Below are 17,731 nucleotides of genomic sequence, written 5' to 3' on the forward strand. Positions count from 1 at the left end.
TCCGGCGAGGACGCGGCACATGCGACCATATTGCAAACCTGTGTTGGACTATAGATAAAGCTCAAGAATATCAAAAGACTCTCTACATGTGCTTTATCGACTACATCAAGGCCTTTGATTGCGTCGACCATGACAAGAGCTGGGTCTAGCTAAGCTGATAAAATCACATTATACCAATCAGAAAGCCCCTGTGAGAATGCAGTATGGGGACACAGATTGGTTTGGGATCGGCAAAGGCACCCGATAGGCCTGCATCCTCTCACCCTTCTTGTTTAACCTAGATGTGGAAGTCATCATGAGGAAAATGGACCTAGACGAATTGGAAATCGGGGGGGGGGGGGGAAATAGGTGGAAGAAACATCAACAATCTCCGTTTTGCGAATGGCACAACTCTGCTGGCAGAAACAGAAGCCGATCTGAAGCCGCTGAAATGGGCCTCTACCTGAATTTAAGAAAGACTAAAATTATGATGACTGCAAAAAATGGCCAAGCACAATGCTAAACATGGACAAAATCTAGAAAAGTAGGGATATCCGCATAGAAACTAAATGCAGGATAGTGCAAACCGCGGTTCTCCCCAGAGCCATGTATGGATGTGAAAGCTAGACTGCAAGAGAAGCTGATAGAAGGAGGTCTGGTGCGTTGGAGCTGCAGTGCTGGTGAAAGCTACTGTGCATACTCTGGACAGCAAGAGTAACAGATAAGTCCTGAATCATATAAGAGACGATATATCACTGGAGGGCAAAATGTCTGGGCTCAGGCTCACGGAGACCAAGATGACTGGGCTCAGGCTCACGGAGAGTAGGATGACTGCGCTCAGGCTCACAGAGGACAAGATGACCCAGCTCAAGCTCACAGAGGACAAGATGACTGGGCTCAGGTTCACGGAGGACAAGATGACCGGGCTCAAGCTCACAGAAAACAAGTGACCAGGCTCAAGCTCACGAAGACCAAGATGACTGGGCTCAGGCTCATGGAGGACAAGATGACCGGGCTCAAGCTCACGTTCATGGAGAACAAGATGACTGGGCTCAAGCTCACAGAGAACAAGTGACCAGGCTCAAGTTCACGGAGACCAAGATGACCGGGCTTAAGTTCATGGAAGACAAGATGACTGGGCTCAGGTTCATGGAGAACATGATGACCAGGCTCAAGCTCACAGAGAACAAGTGACCAGGCTCAAGCTCACGGAGACCAAGATGACCGGGCTCAGGCTCAGGGAAGACAAGATGACCGGGCTTAAGCTCACAGAGGACAAGATGACTAGGGTCAGGCTCACGGCGGACAAGATGACTAGAGTCAGGCTCACGGCGGACAAGATGACTGGGCTCAAGCTCACAGAGAACAAGTGACCAGGCTCAAGCTCACGTAGACCAAAATGACTGGGCTCAGGCTCACGGCGACCAAGATGACTGGGCTCAGGCTCACGGAGACCAAGATGACTGGGCTCAGGCTCACGGAGACCAAGATGACTGGGCTCAGGCTCACGGAGACCAAGATGACTGGGCTCAGGCTCACGGAGACCAAGATGACTGGGCTCAGGCTCACAGAGACCAAGATGACTGGGCTCAGGCTCACGGAGACCAAGATGACTGGGCTCAGGCTCACGGAGACCAAGATGACTGGGCTCAGGCTCACGGGGACCAAGATGACTGGGCTCAGGCTCACGGAGGTCAAGATGACCGGGCTCAAGTTCACGGAGGACAAGATGACTGGGTTCAAGCTCACGGAGGACAAGATGACTGGGCTTAGGTTCACAGAGAACAAGATGACCGGTCTTAAGCTTACGGAGGACAAGATGACTGGGCTCAGGCTCACGAAGAACAAGATGACAGGGCTCAAGCTCACGGAGAACAAGATGACCGGGTTCAGGCTCACAGAGGATAAGATGACCAGGCTCAGGCTTACGGAAGACAAGATGACTGGGCTCAGGCTCATGGATTTTTGCCATGTAATACGAGCAGAGTTGCTGGAAAAATCTATAATACTTGGACAGATCAGCAGCAAAACAAGACCTGGAGCCAAAGGACATGATGGCTGATACTGGCAGAGTTGATACTGTTATGGAAATCAGACAACTGAAAGAAGCAAAACCGAAAAACATGTAGGAAGCTCGCCGACGGTCATGAACGACTAAACAGCTAAGAGCAACCAGACAAATGTGCAGAATTGGCTGATAAAACCTTCTGCAGAAATGTTTAGAATCACCTATTCTGTACATTACAAAAGTGCTGAATAGTGAAACATTTAGCATTTTTGCCTGTGATGACTAGGAAGGAAGGAGGGGGGGGGGGGGGGCAGCCATCTTTCCTGAACTGCAGTTAACAGCATTTGCAGATATACTTTGCAGCAGCCTCATAGGTCATTCACAGGAGGGAACCCATAGACTTGTTTGGAAGACTGTTCTAGACATGTTCTGTGACCTGTGTAGGGAGTGGGAGGAGGTGAGCTGTGACATCACCTAGTGTGAATGGTGGATCCTGTGTTATCTATGATCTACATCTCACAGCTAGAGGTACTAAGGAAAACGGTAAAGAAACTCCATCATACCCTACACATGGATGACCATCCGAACACCATATTCCCGGACCCTCACTTCTTACAGGCAACCTCCAAATTTGAGGAACTTTATAATCAGGAGTGCATTACCCTCTGACACACAAAATGAACTTATCCCTGTAATGTAAGGAGCTGCAAGACCTGCTGACATGTATGGACCGCGGACAGGATACAAATCCCCAACACACAGCAGGACTATATGATCCCGGCACATTCACATGTTCTACGTCTCATGCTGTGTACCTGATCCAATGCAGTGAATGTTCTGTTGGGGGGGCTTTATGTTGGAGAAACAGGACAAAAGCTGAAAGCGAGGATGAAGTCTCATCACCACACAATTAAAGAGAGAAAGACAGAATTACCTGCGGCCGAGCATTGTTCTAGTCAGACACAACACAGAACAAGTTATTTAAAGGCAATTTTAAGTCCCAACGTCACAGAAGAATTTGGGAATATCTTTGATACTATCAGAAACGGTATGAATCTCTGAGTTGTTTTTTTACATCAGTGGAGAATATGAAATATGATAAACCCAGAGCAGAGGTAACACGCTGGCCTGGTGGTGACCCCCTAACATCAATCTATAGACTATAAACTCTCCCATTCTTTGTCACTGGACTAATTATTTACTGTTATGCTCATCCCTCCCTGATATTTATCTAAGTGCTATTAATCACAACATGTCTGTGCCCTCTTATCCAGTCGCTGGTATTTCTCTATGTGCAAATTAAGTTGTAACCATGTTTATATGTTTTTATATAAATACGTCTATAGCTTCTGTAACATCATGTATTTTTGTTAGCCAATAAAAAGTATCATATCTACAAGATTACTTGGTTTCTCTTACTGAAAATAATCACACTTTGCTCTACTGGCTTACACTGTACTCAACTTTTTTTTCTATATATAGGTGTCACCTCTTAGTGTAATCCTGCCTGTGATGATAATGAGATGACAGCTGAGAAGTTTTCTCTACAGAACAAGCAGTATCAGACCATTATTAGGCTGAGTGGCCAGTGTGCCAGGAGGGTAGGAGGGGAGCTGTGGCATTACTTATTGTAAATGGTGGATCATATGTTATCTATATATGTGTGTCACCTCTCAGTGTAATCCTGCCTGTGATGATAATGAGATGGCGAAAGAGAAGTTTTCTCTACAAAAGAGAAAAGTTAGATTATAATTAAGCTTACTGCTCAGTGGGAGAACTGCAGTGTTTTAGGGTTTTAAAAAACATATCAATTGGAACCGAACAGCATTGACACCTGTTGTTGTGTGGTGGAGGTAGTTGGAGCGCTGACACCTGTTTTTGTGTGCGGGAGGTGAGTGGGGAGCTGACACCTGTTTTTGTGTGTGGGAGGTGAGTGGGGAGCTGACACCTGTTGTGTGCTGGAGGTGAGTGCAGTACCCTAGTAGTTAAGCAGGTAGCAAGGAGATAGCTATTCTGTGATTGGAGAATAAGCAATCCGCATGGGTTGGTTTAGAGAAATTAGTTAAAAGAAGAGATGGGAGTGGCAGTAGGAAAAAAGATCAGTTGAGAGTTGGAGTTGAATCCTTGAGGAAGCAATAAGCCTGTGCAGTGAGAAGGAAGAGGTATAAGTATTAAGATAAGAAAGATACAATATAAAGGCAAGGATTATATATACAGAAGGTTAGATACTGAAGATTACAGAAAGAAGGATGGAGAAAGATGAACTGCTAAAGAAAGAAGAAACAGTAAAGGCAACAGCTTCAGTAACAGAAGTAAAAGAGAGAAAGAAATGTATGTGTATAGCTAGGGTTCGACTCTTCATCATTAAGACCCCCTACGTTGTACTCCCTGCATCGGTGCTGGATGAGATCGGTATCAGATCTGCCGGACGAGCTGTAACAAACACATCAGGGCTCATTTACTAATACTGTATAAAAGGTACACAGTGCAAACTTAGACAAGACAGTGTAAGGCCCCCTGTCCATGGGCGTTGCGAAGTCCCGCGGTGAATCTCAGCCGCGGAAGCTGCCACCCAGGAGCTGGAGCCGCTGCCGAATCTCCGCCGGTCAGGCCTATCTGATAGATAGGCTGGCCGCAGAGAATGGGGGCAATTTGCAGCATGCTGCGAATTGCCTGCCGTGAGCGGAGAATCGCAACGATTCTCCGCTCGTGGACAGGGGCCGGCGCTTTCCATAGCAATGCTATGGAAAGTGTCAGCCAGCGTGATTCGCCTAAGGCCCCCTGTCAACAGGAGAGGTGGAATATTGCTAGCGATATTCCGCCGCCGGGGAGCAGGGGAGAGAACTGACAATTCTCTGCAGTGAGCCTATCTGACAGATAGGTTCAGCACAGAGAATCACGGCAAATTACAGCATACCGCGATTTGAGTCCCGTAAGCGGAGAATCGGTATGGTTCTCTGCTCGTGGACAGGGGACTGCGCTTTCCATAGCAACGCTATTATTGCCGTGAGTAATGCACTATCGTCCTTGAAGAGGAGCCCTTAGGCCTCCTGCCCACGGCCGTGGCGGATTCCGCCATCGGAATATCTCAGCGGAGTTCGACACAGCGCCCCACAAAGACCCCATACCCACCTCTCCAGATCCGCTGCGCAAGTCCCATCCAGAGAGTCGCAGAACATGACGTACCGTCGGTGAGCGATGATGCGGTGGGCGATGATGCGTAATCACGCGATACTTCCGCTGTGCTCACAGCGGAAGTATCGCATGACGGACGGCTTCCATTGACTACAATGGAAGCCGGCTGCGCGTTTTTCTACCGTGGCAATTAGAACATGCCGTGATTTCTTTTAGACTGCGGAATTCCGTCCGTGGGAATTAGACTTTAGGCCCAATGCCCATGGAGGGATTATCACTGCGGAATTGGCCACCAGATGCTCGCCGCAAGTTCCGCAGCAATGTCCGTCCACAGACATGCGATGTTAAAAGATTCTTCCCAGCCCATGAGTGGAAAACAACTGTGATTTTCTGCTTGCGGGGAAGAATCGCAGCATGTTCTATTCTGTACGAAAAAAATCGCAATGGAAGCCAACCATCCCGTGGTGACTCGCTGCACATCCGCGTCATCACTGATCGCCGCGGATCCACGTCCACCTGCACTGCACATGCGCTCTGACGCGCCAGCTGAGACACTCGCTGTGGATCTGGACGGGTGAGTATAGGGTCTCTGGCCGGCACCAGGTCTGATGCCGCTGTGACATTTTGCAGTCGGAAGCTGACCAGGCCGTGGGCAGGAGTCCTTAGGCCACTCTCCCACGAGCGGATTCCAATTGCGGAATCCGCGATTGAATTTCACTCGTAAAACACTTGCATTGCAAAGCATGCGGATTCGCTTTTTGCTCACACGAGCGGATACAAATTGTGTATTCCGCGAGTGGAGGAAAAATCGCAGCATGAACGGCTCCGTTGAAGTCAATGGAGGCGGTTTGACTTGCAGCCCATACGCAATGGTCTCTCACCGGACCCAAACCATCCAGAGACCGCAGCATGGGCATTGCGTAAGGGCCGCGGGTACTTGCGTCATCGCCTAGCGACGGTGTGGGAAATACAAATATTGAAAAAAAAGTCTGTCCAATGCATGACCAATGGCGAGCCTCCGCGGTCATCCGCATTACAGATTTTGCAGGTACGTGGGGTCGCCAGCTGGATTCCGCTGCGGATTCCCGCATGCACAATCCGGTTCGGCCGTGTTCAGCCGGCCTTAGGGTCTGTTCACACAGCTGAATCGCCATGGAATTTTCCGTAGCGAATTCCGCCTGAAAAAACGTGTCAAAATCCACAGCTTCCTGCTGCAGTTTTGGTGTGAATCCAACCATCACAGACAGCAGACACAGTCTAATATTGGCAGCACTATTTGGACAGAAGACACACCCTATTGACAGGCAGTGGCTCAGCTGTCAACTCATTCATGCATTTCCAGGAGGAATAACAGAGGAACAGAATACAAATGTCTAAGATAATCCAGAACAGTTATTTCATGGGGAGTTCAAGTATTTACTAAAATAGACATATCGGGAGATCTGACAGGTGCCCTTTAAAGTCCTAGAAGAGTGGGGAAGGGGCGTACTTTAAAATGAAGAAAGCCACCAAGTTGATCCCCTCCATCAGGTTTATTATTATTAACCCTTTCCAATCCACTGTCTGATCTCTGAAGACATTATGATTTAAGGCTGTACAGCTCCGATGTTGGAAGACGTCCATCGGGGTTCTCTTACTGTATATTGCCAGCCTCTCTGCTGTCGGAGCCTATCCAACGTGTCACCTCATGCAGTACTGGCTTTAGCCAGCATACAGCGCTGTTGTATAACAGCAGAAAAAGAGTAAGCCCCCTAGGAAAACCAGGATACAAATTGGATTGGAAAGGGTTAAGGTTTATTGATGTAGCACCAACATATTCCACAGCGCTCTACGGAGAATACATCCGTTCACTCCCTTCTCATTCTCCCACCACATGATCCCTAAGGCCAAGTTATCGGGAATGCCGGTCCCCACATAGTCATATATTGGACTGTCTCAGTCTGCGCTGGAAGCCCCGATCCCCATCCGATCGTCAGTATATTAACGTCACAATGTAGCTCCTATTGGTGGCAAATATCCAGCTGGAAAACGGCAGATTCGGAAACTGCTCCGCCATGCTGGAAACGTTCTCCACGCTGTATGACTTTAACAAGGGGAGTCCATTAAACAGGGACGTGTCCAAGTAGGAGATGTGAAACGGGGGGCTGGTATCCTCGGGGCACAGTCCGTCCTTGACATCGCAGTGGGTTATGGTCAGACTTTGTTCTTGGATGGTCTCGGATTCGACGCGGAGGTAGCGGAGCCCCGGGATGGCCAGATACTCTGTTGGGAGAGTAGTGGCGCCACACAAGGACAGTTTTAGGTTATGTACAAAGGTAAAGTTAAGCAACCTTCCCAGGGTGTTGGTGTCGGAGAACCAGATGGTCAGGTCACTGTTGTAGCTCAGCCTGGTCTTGTTTTTCGGCAGGGTGATGGTTTTACAGTTACACATCAGGTTGGCGCTACTGTAGCAGCAGCTCGGGACGTGGGAGGAGCAGCTGCAGTTCCGGATGTTGCCGTCCTTGGAGAATATCAGCGTGTGATTCTGGCCGTGGACGAGGTGCTTCATTATGTAGAGGTTCAGGAAGCTGAGCAAGAAGAGCTGGTATTTAGAGAAGGACATTGATATCCCGATGTCATCGGAGTCAGGCTTCAAAACGCGTAACTCCATCCATCGGGGGATTGTAGAGGCCGGTCGGAATCTAGAGGGGTAAAAAATAAAGAGTCATCAGTATCTACAGTCGTCACCTGTAAACCCGCAGCCCAGCCAGTAGTTTACCTCTAGAGGGCGCTGCTGGTATTTATGTGTATTACTGGCCGGTAAAAAATAATGAGCTGGTGTGAGCACCAGCGGCCGGGCAGCAACCCTGTCACCAAGGGCTATCACTCGCTGTGGAGCTCCCGTTGGGTGCTGCTGCAGCTCGCAGAGATCCTCACTCCCCCCTGGCGATTGCGTTCCTGCATGTACTATATGTGGTGCATTCAATGGAAAGATAGTGATTAATGATGTCCTTGCTGCGTGGCTGGAGGTTCAGAGCTGGGGTGGGGACTTTGAGGGAGCCACTAAGGGAGGCATTATTACTACTGGGGCCACTGAAAGAGGCATTATTACTATTGAGGCCTCCGAAAGGGGATGCCATTACTACTGGGGCAACTGAGAGGGCACTATCACTTCTTGAGTCACTGAGAGGGGGCACTAGTACTAATAGGGTCACTGAGAGGGGACGCTATTACTACTGGAGGCATTAAGATGGGGTGCTATTACTACTGGAGCCAGTGAGAAGGGGCGCTATTACTACCGGGGTCACTGACTAGGGGTAATATTACTATAAGGGCCACTGGAATAACTGGTAAATCATACGTTGCACTAAGCTACGCCCCAAACTAACCACACTCATAAACCACTCCCCCTTTTATCTTGGCCAGTATTTATCAGTATGCTAACGGGACAGAATATGTTAAGGAGTCTCCAGTGTTTATAATGCTGAGCAGCTTCATGTGGGCGGAGCTACAATGTGATTGACAGCTCTGCAGTGCAGCTACAGGTCCTGTAGGGTCACAAAATGTATGGGTGATTATATACTGCAATGCTAATTACCGTGTGTCAGTCCCTTGGCATCATGGGGCATACATTTATGGCACACGGTGAGTATGGAGCTGAGCCGGCTCCGTACCCGGGGGATGTCAGCTGTTCATATAGCTTAAAACTAGCTGCGATTATGCAAAGAGTGTTAAATATATCCATTGCCCTGTAGAAGGCGCGTCGGGGTTCTGGTCCCCACATTATGGGGGTCCTCTGGGAGCCTTAGACTATTAGTTGGTATTTACAACCCTTTGCATTATCGCACACTTTGCTTTTTCCTGCTGGATGGGGGTTGTACAGGGGATGCATTGACGGCTGCTGCCCTGGGCATATATAGGGGTGTACAACCATTTGGATTATACTCTCAGGGACTCACATCATTGTGTGGGGATTATTTTGTATTTAATGTGTTTTTATATTTCTGTGTATTACTAAGTGTTTTGTTTTTGGATGTATGACTTTCTATATTTAATAAATATAAATATATATATATATATAGTCCTGCACTCCAGTTTGCTTTTTTTCTGTTTGATAAGAATTATCTATCTATCTATCTATCTATCTATCTATCTATCTATCTATCTATCTATCTATCTATCTATCTATCTATCTATCTATCTCCTATCTATCTATCTATCTATCTATCTCCTATCTATCTATCTATCTATCTATCTATCTCCTATCTATCTATCTATCTATCTATCAATCTATCTATCTATCTATCATCTCATATCTATCTATCTATCTATCTATCTATCTATCTCCTATCTATCTATCATCTCATATCTATCTATTATCTATCTCATATCTATCTATCTATCTATCTATCTATCTATCTATCTATCTCCTATCTATCTATCTCATATCTATCCATCTCCTATCTATCTATCTCATATCTATCCATCTCCTATCTATCTCCTATCTATCTATCTATCTATCTATCTATCTATCTATCTATCTATCTATCTATCTATCTATCTATCTATCTCCTATCTATCTCATATCTATCTATCTCCTATCTATCTCATATCTATCTATCGCATATCTATCTCATATCTATCTATCTATCTATCTATCTATCTATCTATCTATCTATCTATCTATCTATCATCTATCTATCTATCTCATATCTATCTATCGCATATCTATCTCATATCTATCTATCTATCTATCTATCTCATATCTATCTATCTCCTATCTATCTATCTATCTCATATCTATCTATCTATCTCATATCTATCTATCTATCTATCTCATATCTATCTATCTATCTATCTATCTCATATCTATCTATCTCATATCTATCTATCATCTCATATCTATCTATTATCTATCTCATATCTATCTATCTATCTATCTATCTATCTATCTATCTATCTCCTATCTATCTATCTCATATCTATCCATCTCCTATCTATCTATCTCATATCTATCCATCTCCTATCTATCTCCTATCTATCTATCTATCTATCTCCTATCTATCTCATATCTATCTATCTCCTATCTATCTCATATCTATCTATCGCATATCTATCTCATATCTATCTATCTATCTATCTATCTATCTATCTATCTATCTATCTATCATCTATCTATCTATCTCATATCTATCTATCGCATATCTATCTCATATCTATCTATCTATCTATCTCATATCTATCTATCATCTCATATCTATCTATTATCTATCTCATATCTATCTATCTATCTATCTATCTATCTCCTATCTATCTATCATCTCATATCTATCTATTATCTATCTCATATCTATCTATCTATCTATCTATCTATCTATCTATCTATCTCCTATCTATCTATCTCATATCTATCCATCTCCTATCTATCTATCTCATATCTATCCATCTCCTATCTATCTCCTATCTATCTATCTATCTATCTATCTATCTATCTATCTATCTATCTATCTATCTATCTATCTATCTCCTATCTATCTCATATCTATCTATCTCCTATCTATCTCATATCTATCTATCGCATATCTATCTCATATCTATCTATCTATCTATCTATCTATCATCTATCTATCTATCTCATATCTATCTATCGCATATCTATCTCATATCTATCTATCTATCTATCTCATATCTATCTATCTCCTATCTATCTATCTATCTCATATCTATCTATCTATCTCATATCTATCTATCTATCTATCTATCTCATATCTATCTATCTATCTCATATCTATCTATCTATCTATCTATCTATCTATCTATCTCCTATCTATCTATCTCCTATCTATCTATCTATCTATCTCCTATCTATCTATCTCCTATCTATCTATCTTTCTATCTATCTATCTCATATCTATCTATCTATCTCATATCTATCTATCTATCTATCTATCTATCTATCTATCTCAGATCTATCTATCTATCTCCTATCTATCTATCTATCTATCTATCTATCTATCTATCTATCTATCTCATATCTACCTTCTATCTATCTATCTATCTATCTATCTCCTATCTATCTATCTATCTATCTATCTATCTATCTATCTATCTCATATCTACCTTCTATCTATCTATCTATCTATCTATCTATCTATCTATCTATCTATCTATCTATCTATCTATCTATCTATCTATCTATCTCCTATCTATCTATCTCCTATCTATCTATCTCATATCTATCTATCTATCTATCTATCTATCTATCTATCTATCTATCTATCTATCTATCTATCCTATGTGATATTGTGTCCTCAGTAGGCGATATTGTGGTATTGTGGGCCTGCCTGGCACAGTATGGAAGGTTTGGTATGGCAGCTGAGGAATTAGTTTCAGCCGCTTGGAATATCCCATAGATAATTCCTTACCGGCTCTGCTCCTCTGTCCTCGGCTCAGGTGACCCTGTGGCTGTGGCTGCGGGTCACTCTCCTCCGCTGAGCCCTGCAGCATTATAAGGGCTTTATTCTCCCTTGCTCCCCTGCTCTGTCTTGGCTCCTCTGCCACGCAGCAGCCGCAGCACCAGTAGCAGGAAATGAAGCTCACAAGTTTCTGGCTAACTATCATAAGTCAGTTCAAGGAGCGCCGGCTGCGGTAACGCTGTTATATGGGCTGCTAGTAAATGACAGTAAACACTTGGAGATGCGATGAGTCACGCAGGACGCCGCGAATCGGCAGCCGCAATACTCTGTTACTTCTTATAGGAGTTCTGCAGCTTCAGCCTCTCCTGTCCGCATGTCTAGGGGTGTAGCTATAGGGGATGCAGAAGTATCATTCAGAACTGAGCACTGTTACGGGGAACTCTAATGGCACTGATGGGGGAATTCTCATAAAGGGACTATTTTTAGGGACACTCAAAGCACTGTTTAGGTGGGCACACTGATGATGGTATTATTTATGGGGGCACTTATAACAGTTTATGAGGACACTCTGATGAGGGGACTATTTATAGGGACACTCATAGCACTGTTAATGGGGGCACTCATAGCATTGTTTTTAGGGGTACTCTGATGGTACTGTTTATGGGGGCACTCATAGCATTGTTTTTAGGGGTACTCTGATGGTACTGTTTATGGGGGCACTCTTATGGAAGATTTTGTGGTGCACAAAGCATGTCACAGCTCACCTCTCTCTGAACACGACTCTTAAAGTGACTCTCATAGATAGATAGATATGAGATAGATAGATAGATAGATAGATAGATATGAGATAGATAGATATGAGATAGATAGATATGAAATAGATAGATAGATAGATAGATAGATAGATAGATAGATAGATAGATAGATAGGAGATAGATAGATAGATAGATAGATAGATAGATAGGAGATAGATAGATAGATAGATAGATAGATAGATAGGAGATAGATATGAAATAGATAGATAGATAGATAGGAGATAGATAGATAGATAGGAGATAGATAGATAAATAGGAGATAGATAGATAGGTAGGTAGGTAGGTAGGTAGGTAGGAGATAGATATGAATGTCTGATCAGCCCCAGCTTGGCATTGTACACCCGCGCAGCTGCAGTTTGGAGTATACATCCTCTCACAGTCACATAATACAGGTGATGGTTATTTAATGCCACAGATCAGCAGCTCGGGGTCGGTGGAGTCCATAGTGGGCCTCTCAGGGCTTACTAGATCTCACTCCACACTTGCCCCCATGTACTCGGCCAGCCGGGTTGCGCCGCAGTTCGGTCTCACATTTGTTCTTTACTTGCATCCTTGCTCCTCTCACTGTATATTTTGGGCCTCCATACAAGTTGCGTCGGGTTCTGCCTATTTATGGGAGAGAGTGACGGAGGGAAGCTTTCTTGGGCTTTAGTGCCCAAACATAAGAAGGATTAAAGATTAATCGCCTTAGTTACTAAGAAAGCAAATCTCAGCAGGGAATGAAAACATAAAGGTAATTAACAACTTAATTGAGCTTCAGGCGCCTGAATCGGAGCTGAGAGCCCCCTCTGTGTGCCGCCATTGTTATTTCCCGGTCTTACTTTCAGTTCTTAACTCCGTACTTATAGATATCACTAAGTAATGGCCATAGAATGACATTAATATTCATAGTGACTTGTTGGAAATCATTCAGGCAGATCATGGAAAATAACAGCCGAGCGCGCTGTTAGGAAGGAGGAGGGGCTCATTCACACTGCGTATTCGACGTGGCTTTAAAGGGCTTTTCCACGACACGAAAAAAATTGGCTACAGGAAAAGGCTGTGATAACATAGCAAAGGAAACATTCCTCAGCTGATATACTCTGCGCCATTTCACCCTAACTCAGTGCTCTTCATGATGCGGAAAATATCTGCACTAAATCTGCGCTGACATTAACAGGCGGTGAGGAATTTTAATCCGCAGCATGGCAATTTTATCGCCATTTATGCTGCAGAATTCACCTCTTCTCAATGGGGGGTGGGTGAATTTTTACACCAAAATCCACGTTAAAAACAGTGTCAAAATACGCACCAAATGCTGCGGGTTTTGTTCCAGACTTCCAGCTGCGGATCTGCTGCAAATATTCTGCATCAAATCCGCACTATGTGAGCATGCCCTAAAGCAACCCCCCATTTCAGGATAGAATTCTGTCTCAGGACCGAAGGGGGTCCTGTAGATTACCTGCAGTTCTTCTCTACCATCCCTTTAGGGCGAAAACACACAGCCGTGAGCGCAACTGCGCTCGGCCGTACGGAGTGTAGCTGCACCGAGAAATCCAAGCAGTGAAAATAAAAGCACTGAACTCCTATCAATATCAGTGGTTTCGGTTTGTCCTGTTATACCCACTCATGTTTAAGCCCTGAACTGCAGACTGATACATTGTAGCAAATTAGCAGAGAGCAGCTGCTGTTGTGTTTAGGTGACAGAGCCTTGTGTAGACTGGATACAATTGTATCCACTTCCCAGCTGAGAGTGGGAGGAGCTAGATACAATGTAGCAGAACACAAGAAAGAGAAGAAAGCAACATAAAATAATATGTGTGCCTCCAACAAATTGTATAAATGTATTGATGGGCCCAAAGAAACAGCAAAACGGCCCACACATTAAAAGCACTTAAAACAGCCCAAACTATGTGAAGCCTCTATGCATGAGGGTTTAGGGCTTATTCAGACAACCGTATATCGGCCGCGTATTCACGCCGGCCGATATGCGACGTTCTCTCTCTGCAGGGGGAGGAGGCTGGAAGAGTCGGGAGCAGTGCACTGAGCTCCTCCCCCCTCACCGCCTCCTCTCCACCCCCTCTCCGCCCCTCTGCACCATTTGCAATGAGAGGAGGTGGGACAGGGGTGGGGCTAAATTTCGGGAATTAGCTTCGCCATGTCCTGCCTCCTCTCATTGCAAATAGTGCAGAGGGGCGGAGAGGGGGTAGAGAGGAGGCGGAGAGGGGGCGGGAGCTTAGTGCACTGCTCCTGGCTCTTCCAGCCTCCTCCCTCTGCAGAGAGACGCCGTATAATGGCTGGGCGTGAAAACCCAGCCGATATACGATCGTCGGAATGCACCCTCACCGTGTATTACGCCGCAATGCACGACTACCTGACATATGGTAAATGGAGTAAATACAAGTAAATGGACTTTCAACGATCCATTGACACTAGCGTGTAAATACTGCATGTAGATACACGTGAGAAAAAGATGGCAGCATGCTCTATTTTACAACATATCATGCAGCGTGAGCCCTCTTCTTTTGTTTGGGCAGAGTATGCAATGCTTTCCATATGCAATACATTGTGTAAGGGCGATGAATGATACATATGCAACCCCGCTGTGAAACAGAGCAGGGAATTAGGAAAGAAAGACAAAGTCACACAGTGCGGGCGAGAGATATGCGGTCATGCGCAGTACACTTGTTGCCATACACAGTCTCTGCTGGCATCGCACAGACCTGTAAAGCGTCGCCGGACACTCACATCATTTTACACATACCGCCGTGTGAATGAGCCCTAACAAGAGGCTCCATGGCAATGAATAAATAAAAACATTTCATCCCCCAAAAATCAGAAATACCTGGATAGAGCCATCATTAACATAGAAATAGTAGGTCCACGAAGTGTGTTCTAGGTATCCACATTAAGGGCTTAAACAGACGGGCGGGCTTTAGGATCATTATGTGATCGTGAAAATCATGGCTGAATAATGGGATGAAACGAGACCATGGATCGGGATTCTGGTGTATTAATACTACATGCAAGCTAGACAGGGCAGGAGCCGTCTTTCTGCTCTCCTTCCCAAACCTGCGCACGCTAGCATGTAGTGTGAATAGTCCCCCCAAAAAAGACCCCGATTCATGCGCTAATACGCCCGTAGCAGCGAGCATATTAGCGCATGCGCCCTGGGTTTTTGCCCTGAGATACAGGAATGAAATAAATATAGAGTGCAGCACACAATCTGCTCCGGACCGGCTGGAGTGTAGTAGACATGATAATTAATTAGTATAAAATGTCTATCGATTTGCACTAGACGTATTATGTGTGTTTTGTGACTTCAGCCTAATGTGAAACTCTGCTGCATAAGGAAAGAGTTAAATCACAGTGTTATATGTTATTGCTTGAGTGTTCTCCCAGTCCTCCCCATCCCCCACACAGAATCTTCTTGAACAAAGAGATATCTACTTTCAGTTTCAGATTCGAGCACATGTTTGTGAGACAAAGACTTGCTTATACATTGGACTTGAGAGAAGGTGGGCAGGAAGGAGGGGGGATTCTATATGATCCGACAAATGAGAATCCTATATGTTATTGATGTAATCTGTTGCCCGCCCATGTTATGCTGTACAATAAAAGGCCCTGTCTGGCTGTTTCTGGGCAGAGAGCCATTTTGGATATGAGGCTGATAGCTTGTGTCTAATTTGCTCCACGATGTGTGCACACGATACAATTCGGAAGCGACAAAATACCCCGAAGCCTGCTGGAGAAAATCATAATCCAGATCAGTGTCGTCCTTGGGTGCGCGAGTGGATCTGTGAGGTCACAGCCTGGAATGTACAGAGATCGGCAGATGGCACGCAGAACTCAGGGGCCCGAAAATCTACAGAACACGGTAAGATTGCTTTATGTAAATCTACCGATGTGATCTGGGTTCTGACTGCTAAATCTGCCTGTATCTGATCCAGACTGGACCTTCACTGAAAGACAGGTCTGTCCACTCGAAAAATCACCATGTTACCTGTCTAGGGGTATTTTGTATGCTGTGGCTGCTATGTCTGAGACGGTTAAAAATTGAGTATACAAGACCAAGAGATAAATTCTGTGAGGGTTAATGTGTCAGAAGGGCGGACTCGGCTGTTTAAGTCTGAGGGAGCACGCCGAGAGACACTTACTCCTAGGAATCTAGTGTGAGGTTAGGAAGATTTATGATACGCATATTTACCTTATGATTGAGCGTGTTATGTTCTCATATGTGAAAAGGTATATACGCGGGAATATAGCCGTGCTTTGTGACGGCTGACTCCAGAAACTCTTGGTCATTGAAAATAATCGTCAGTCTCTGTGTATAGCTAAAATGTCCTGTCCAGACGGATTACTAGTAGAGGTTGGTTGATATAAAGGTAGATGAGATATATACCTTGAGCCGTTGTGGGTATTCTCCAGTAATCCCGTCTGTTTGGTATTATAGAAAGAATGCGCAGTGTTTATTATCAGGGGGGAGGGGTGCTGATAAGAGAGTGGACTGAAGTTAAGCCACTGAGAGCATTTCTCAATTAACCCTTTCTGTTTCCTTTGTCTTTCCCTGTGTTTTGTAGAATTAATGTGCATTGTAATCTGAGTGGGAAAGAGAGGTTATATTGGAAGGATTTGAAGAAAGCAGATTTTACAAGAGAAACACTACTGTGTCCAGAAACTTCGGATAGAATAGAATGAGAAGGTTAGGCATAGACGCAGGTTGTTTAGAGAACAGAGTTGAGCAGAGTGAGCAAGGACAAAGGTCATAGAGCTTGTGATTTGGTTGCTGAAGGGAAGGGAGCAGAATTTACTGAACAATGGGAAAGGACCAGGAAAAGTTGCAGAAAGAAATGTCAGGTCATGGACAGATAAGCAGAAATGAATATGGTAAGATAGACTGTAGAAAGTTTTCAGAAGATGAGCAGGAAGCCTAGCAGGAAAAAAAGGCGTTTTTAGCTAGTTTTTTGGTATAACGTAGTTAAGAGATTCAAGAGGGGAAAGCATGTAGGGGGGGTATGTGTATTGCTTATGAACAATGTCATGCCTTTGTGTTGACTACAGCCCCTCCCTATAATGGCGGCCGTGCTTGCAATGTTTACAATCCAACATAGTGTGACTCTGCAGTAAATGTAGTGAGGCCTGCCCCCACCCTGAAGTTACTTCCCCCCCATGTGCTCACTTTCAGGGTGTGTGATGTTACTTTCGGTCCCTCCCCATCCGGGACAGGACCTGGCCCCGCCCCTTCCTCCTCCAGCGGCCATCTTGCCTCACCTGGAAGTGCTGCTACTCCTGGGCCCGCCCATTCCTCCAGCGGCCATTTTGCCTCACCTGGGAGATCTGTAGCCCCGCCCCTTTCTGCCTCTGGCGGCCATTTTGCTGCATTTGGGAGGCCTATATTCCCCAATGCCACTGTATTCAGT

General features: G+C 45.0%; 1 protein-coding gene across 1 annotated transcript; it reads right to left on the minus strand.

The window, feature by feature from the left end:
* Positions 1-6,537: 6,537 nt before the first annotated feature.
* EPCIP (exosomal polycystin 1 interacting protein) lies at positions 6,538-11,648 on the minus strand. The gene is made up of 2 exons (XM_066598524.1): positions 11,527-11,648; positions 6,538-7,803 (listed from the first exon to the last, which is right to left on the minus strand). The coding sequence occupies exon 2, from the start codon at positions 7,770-7,772 to the stop codon at positions 7,095-7,097; it is 678 nt and encodes a 225-aa protein (XP_066454621.1). The 5' UTR covers positions 7,773-7,803; positions 11,527-11,648; the 3' UTR covers positions 6,538-7,094.
* Between the last annotated feature and the right edge of the window lie 6,083 nt (positions 11,649-17,731).

This window comes from Eleutherodactylus coqui, chromosome 4 (assembly GCF_035609145.1).
Source record: "Eleutherodactylus coqui strain aEleCoq1 chromosome 4, aEleCoq1.hap1, whole genome shotgun sequence".
In the NCBI taxonomy this organism is placed as follows: domain Eukaryota; kingdom Metazoa; phylum Chordata; class Amphibia; order Anura; family Eleutherodactylidae; genus Eleutherodactylus; species Eleutherodactylus coqui.

Bases quoted from the DNA above. Each gene is read 5' to 3' on its own strand.
- EPCIP (XM_066598524.1), bottom strand. From the start codon at position 7,772: ATGGAGTTACGCGTTTTGAAGCCTGACTCCGATGACATCGGGATATCA.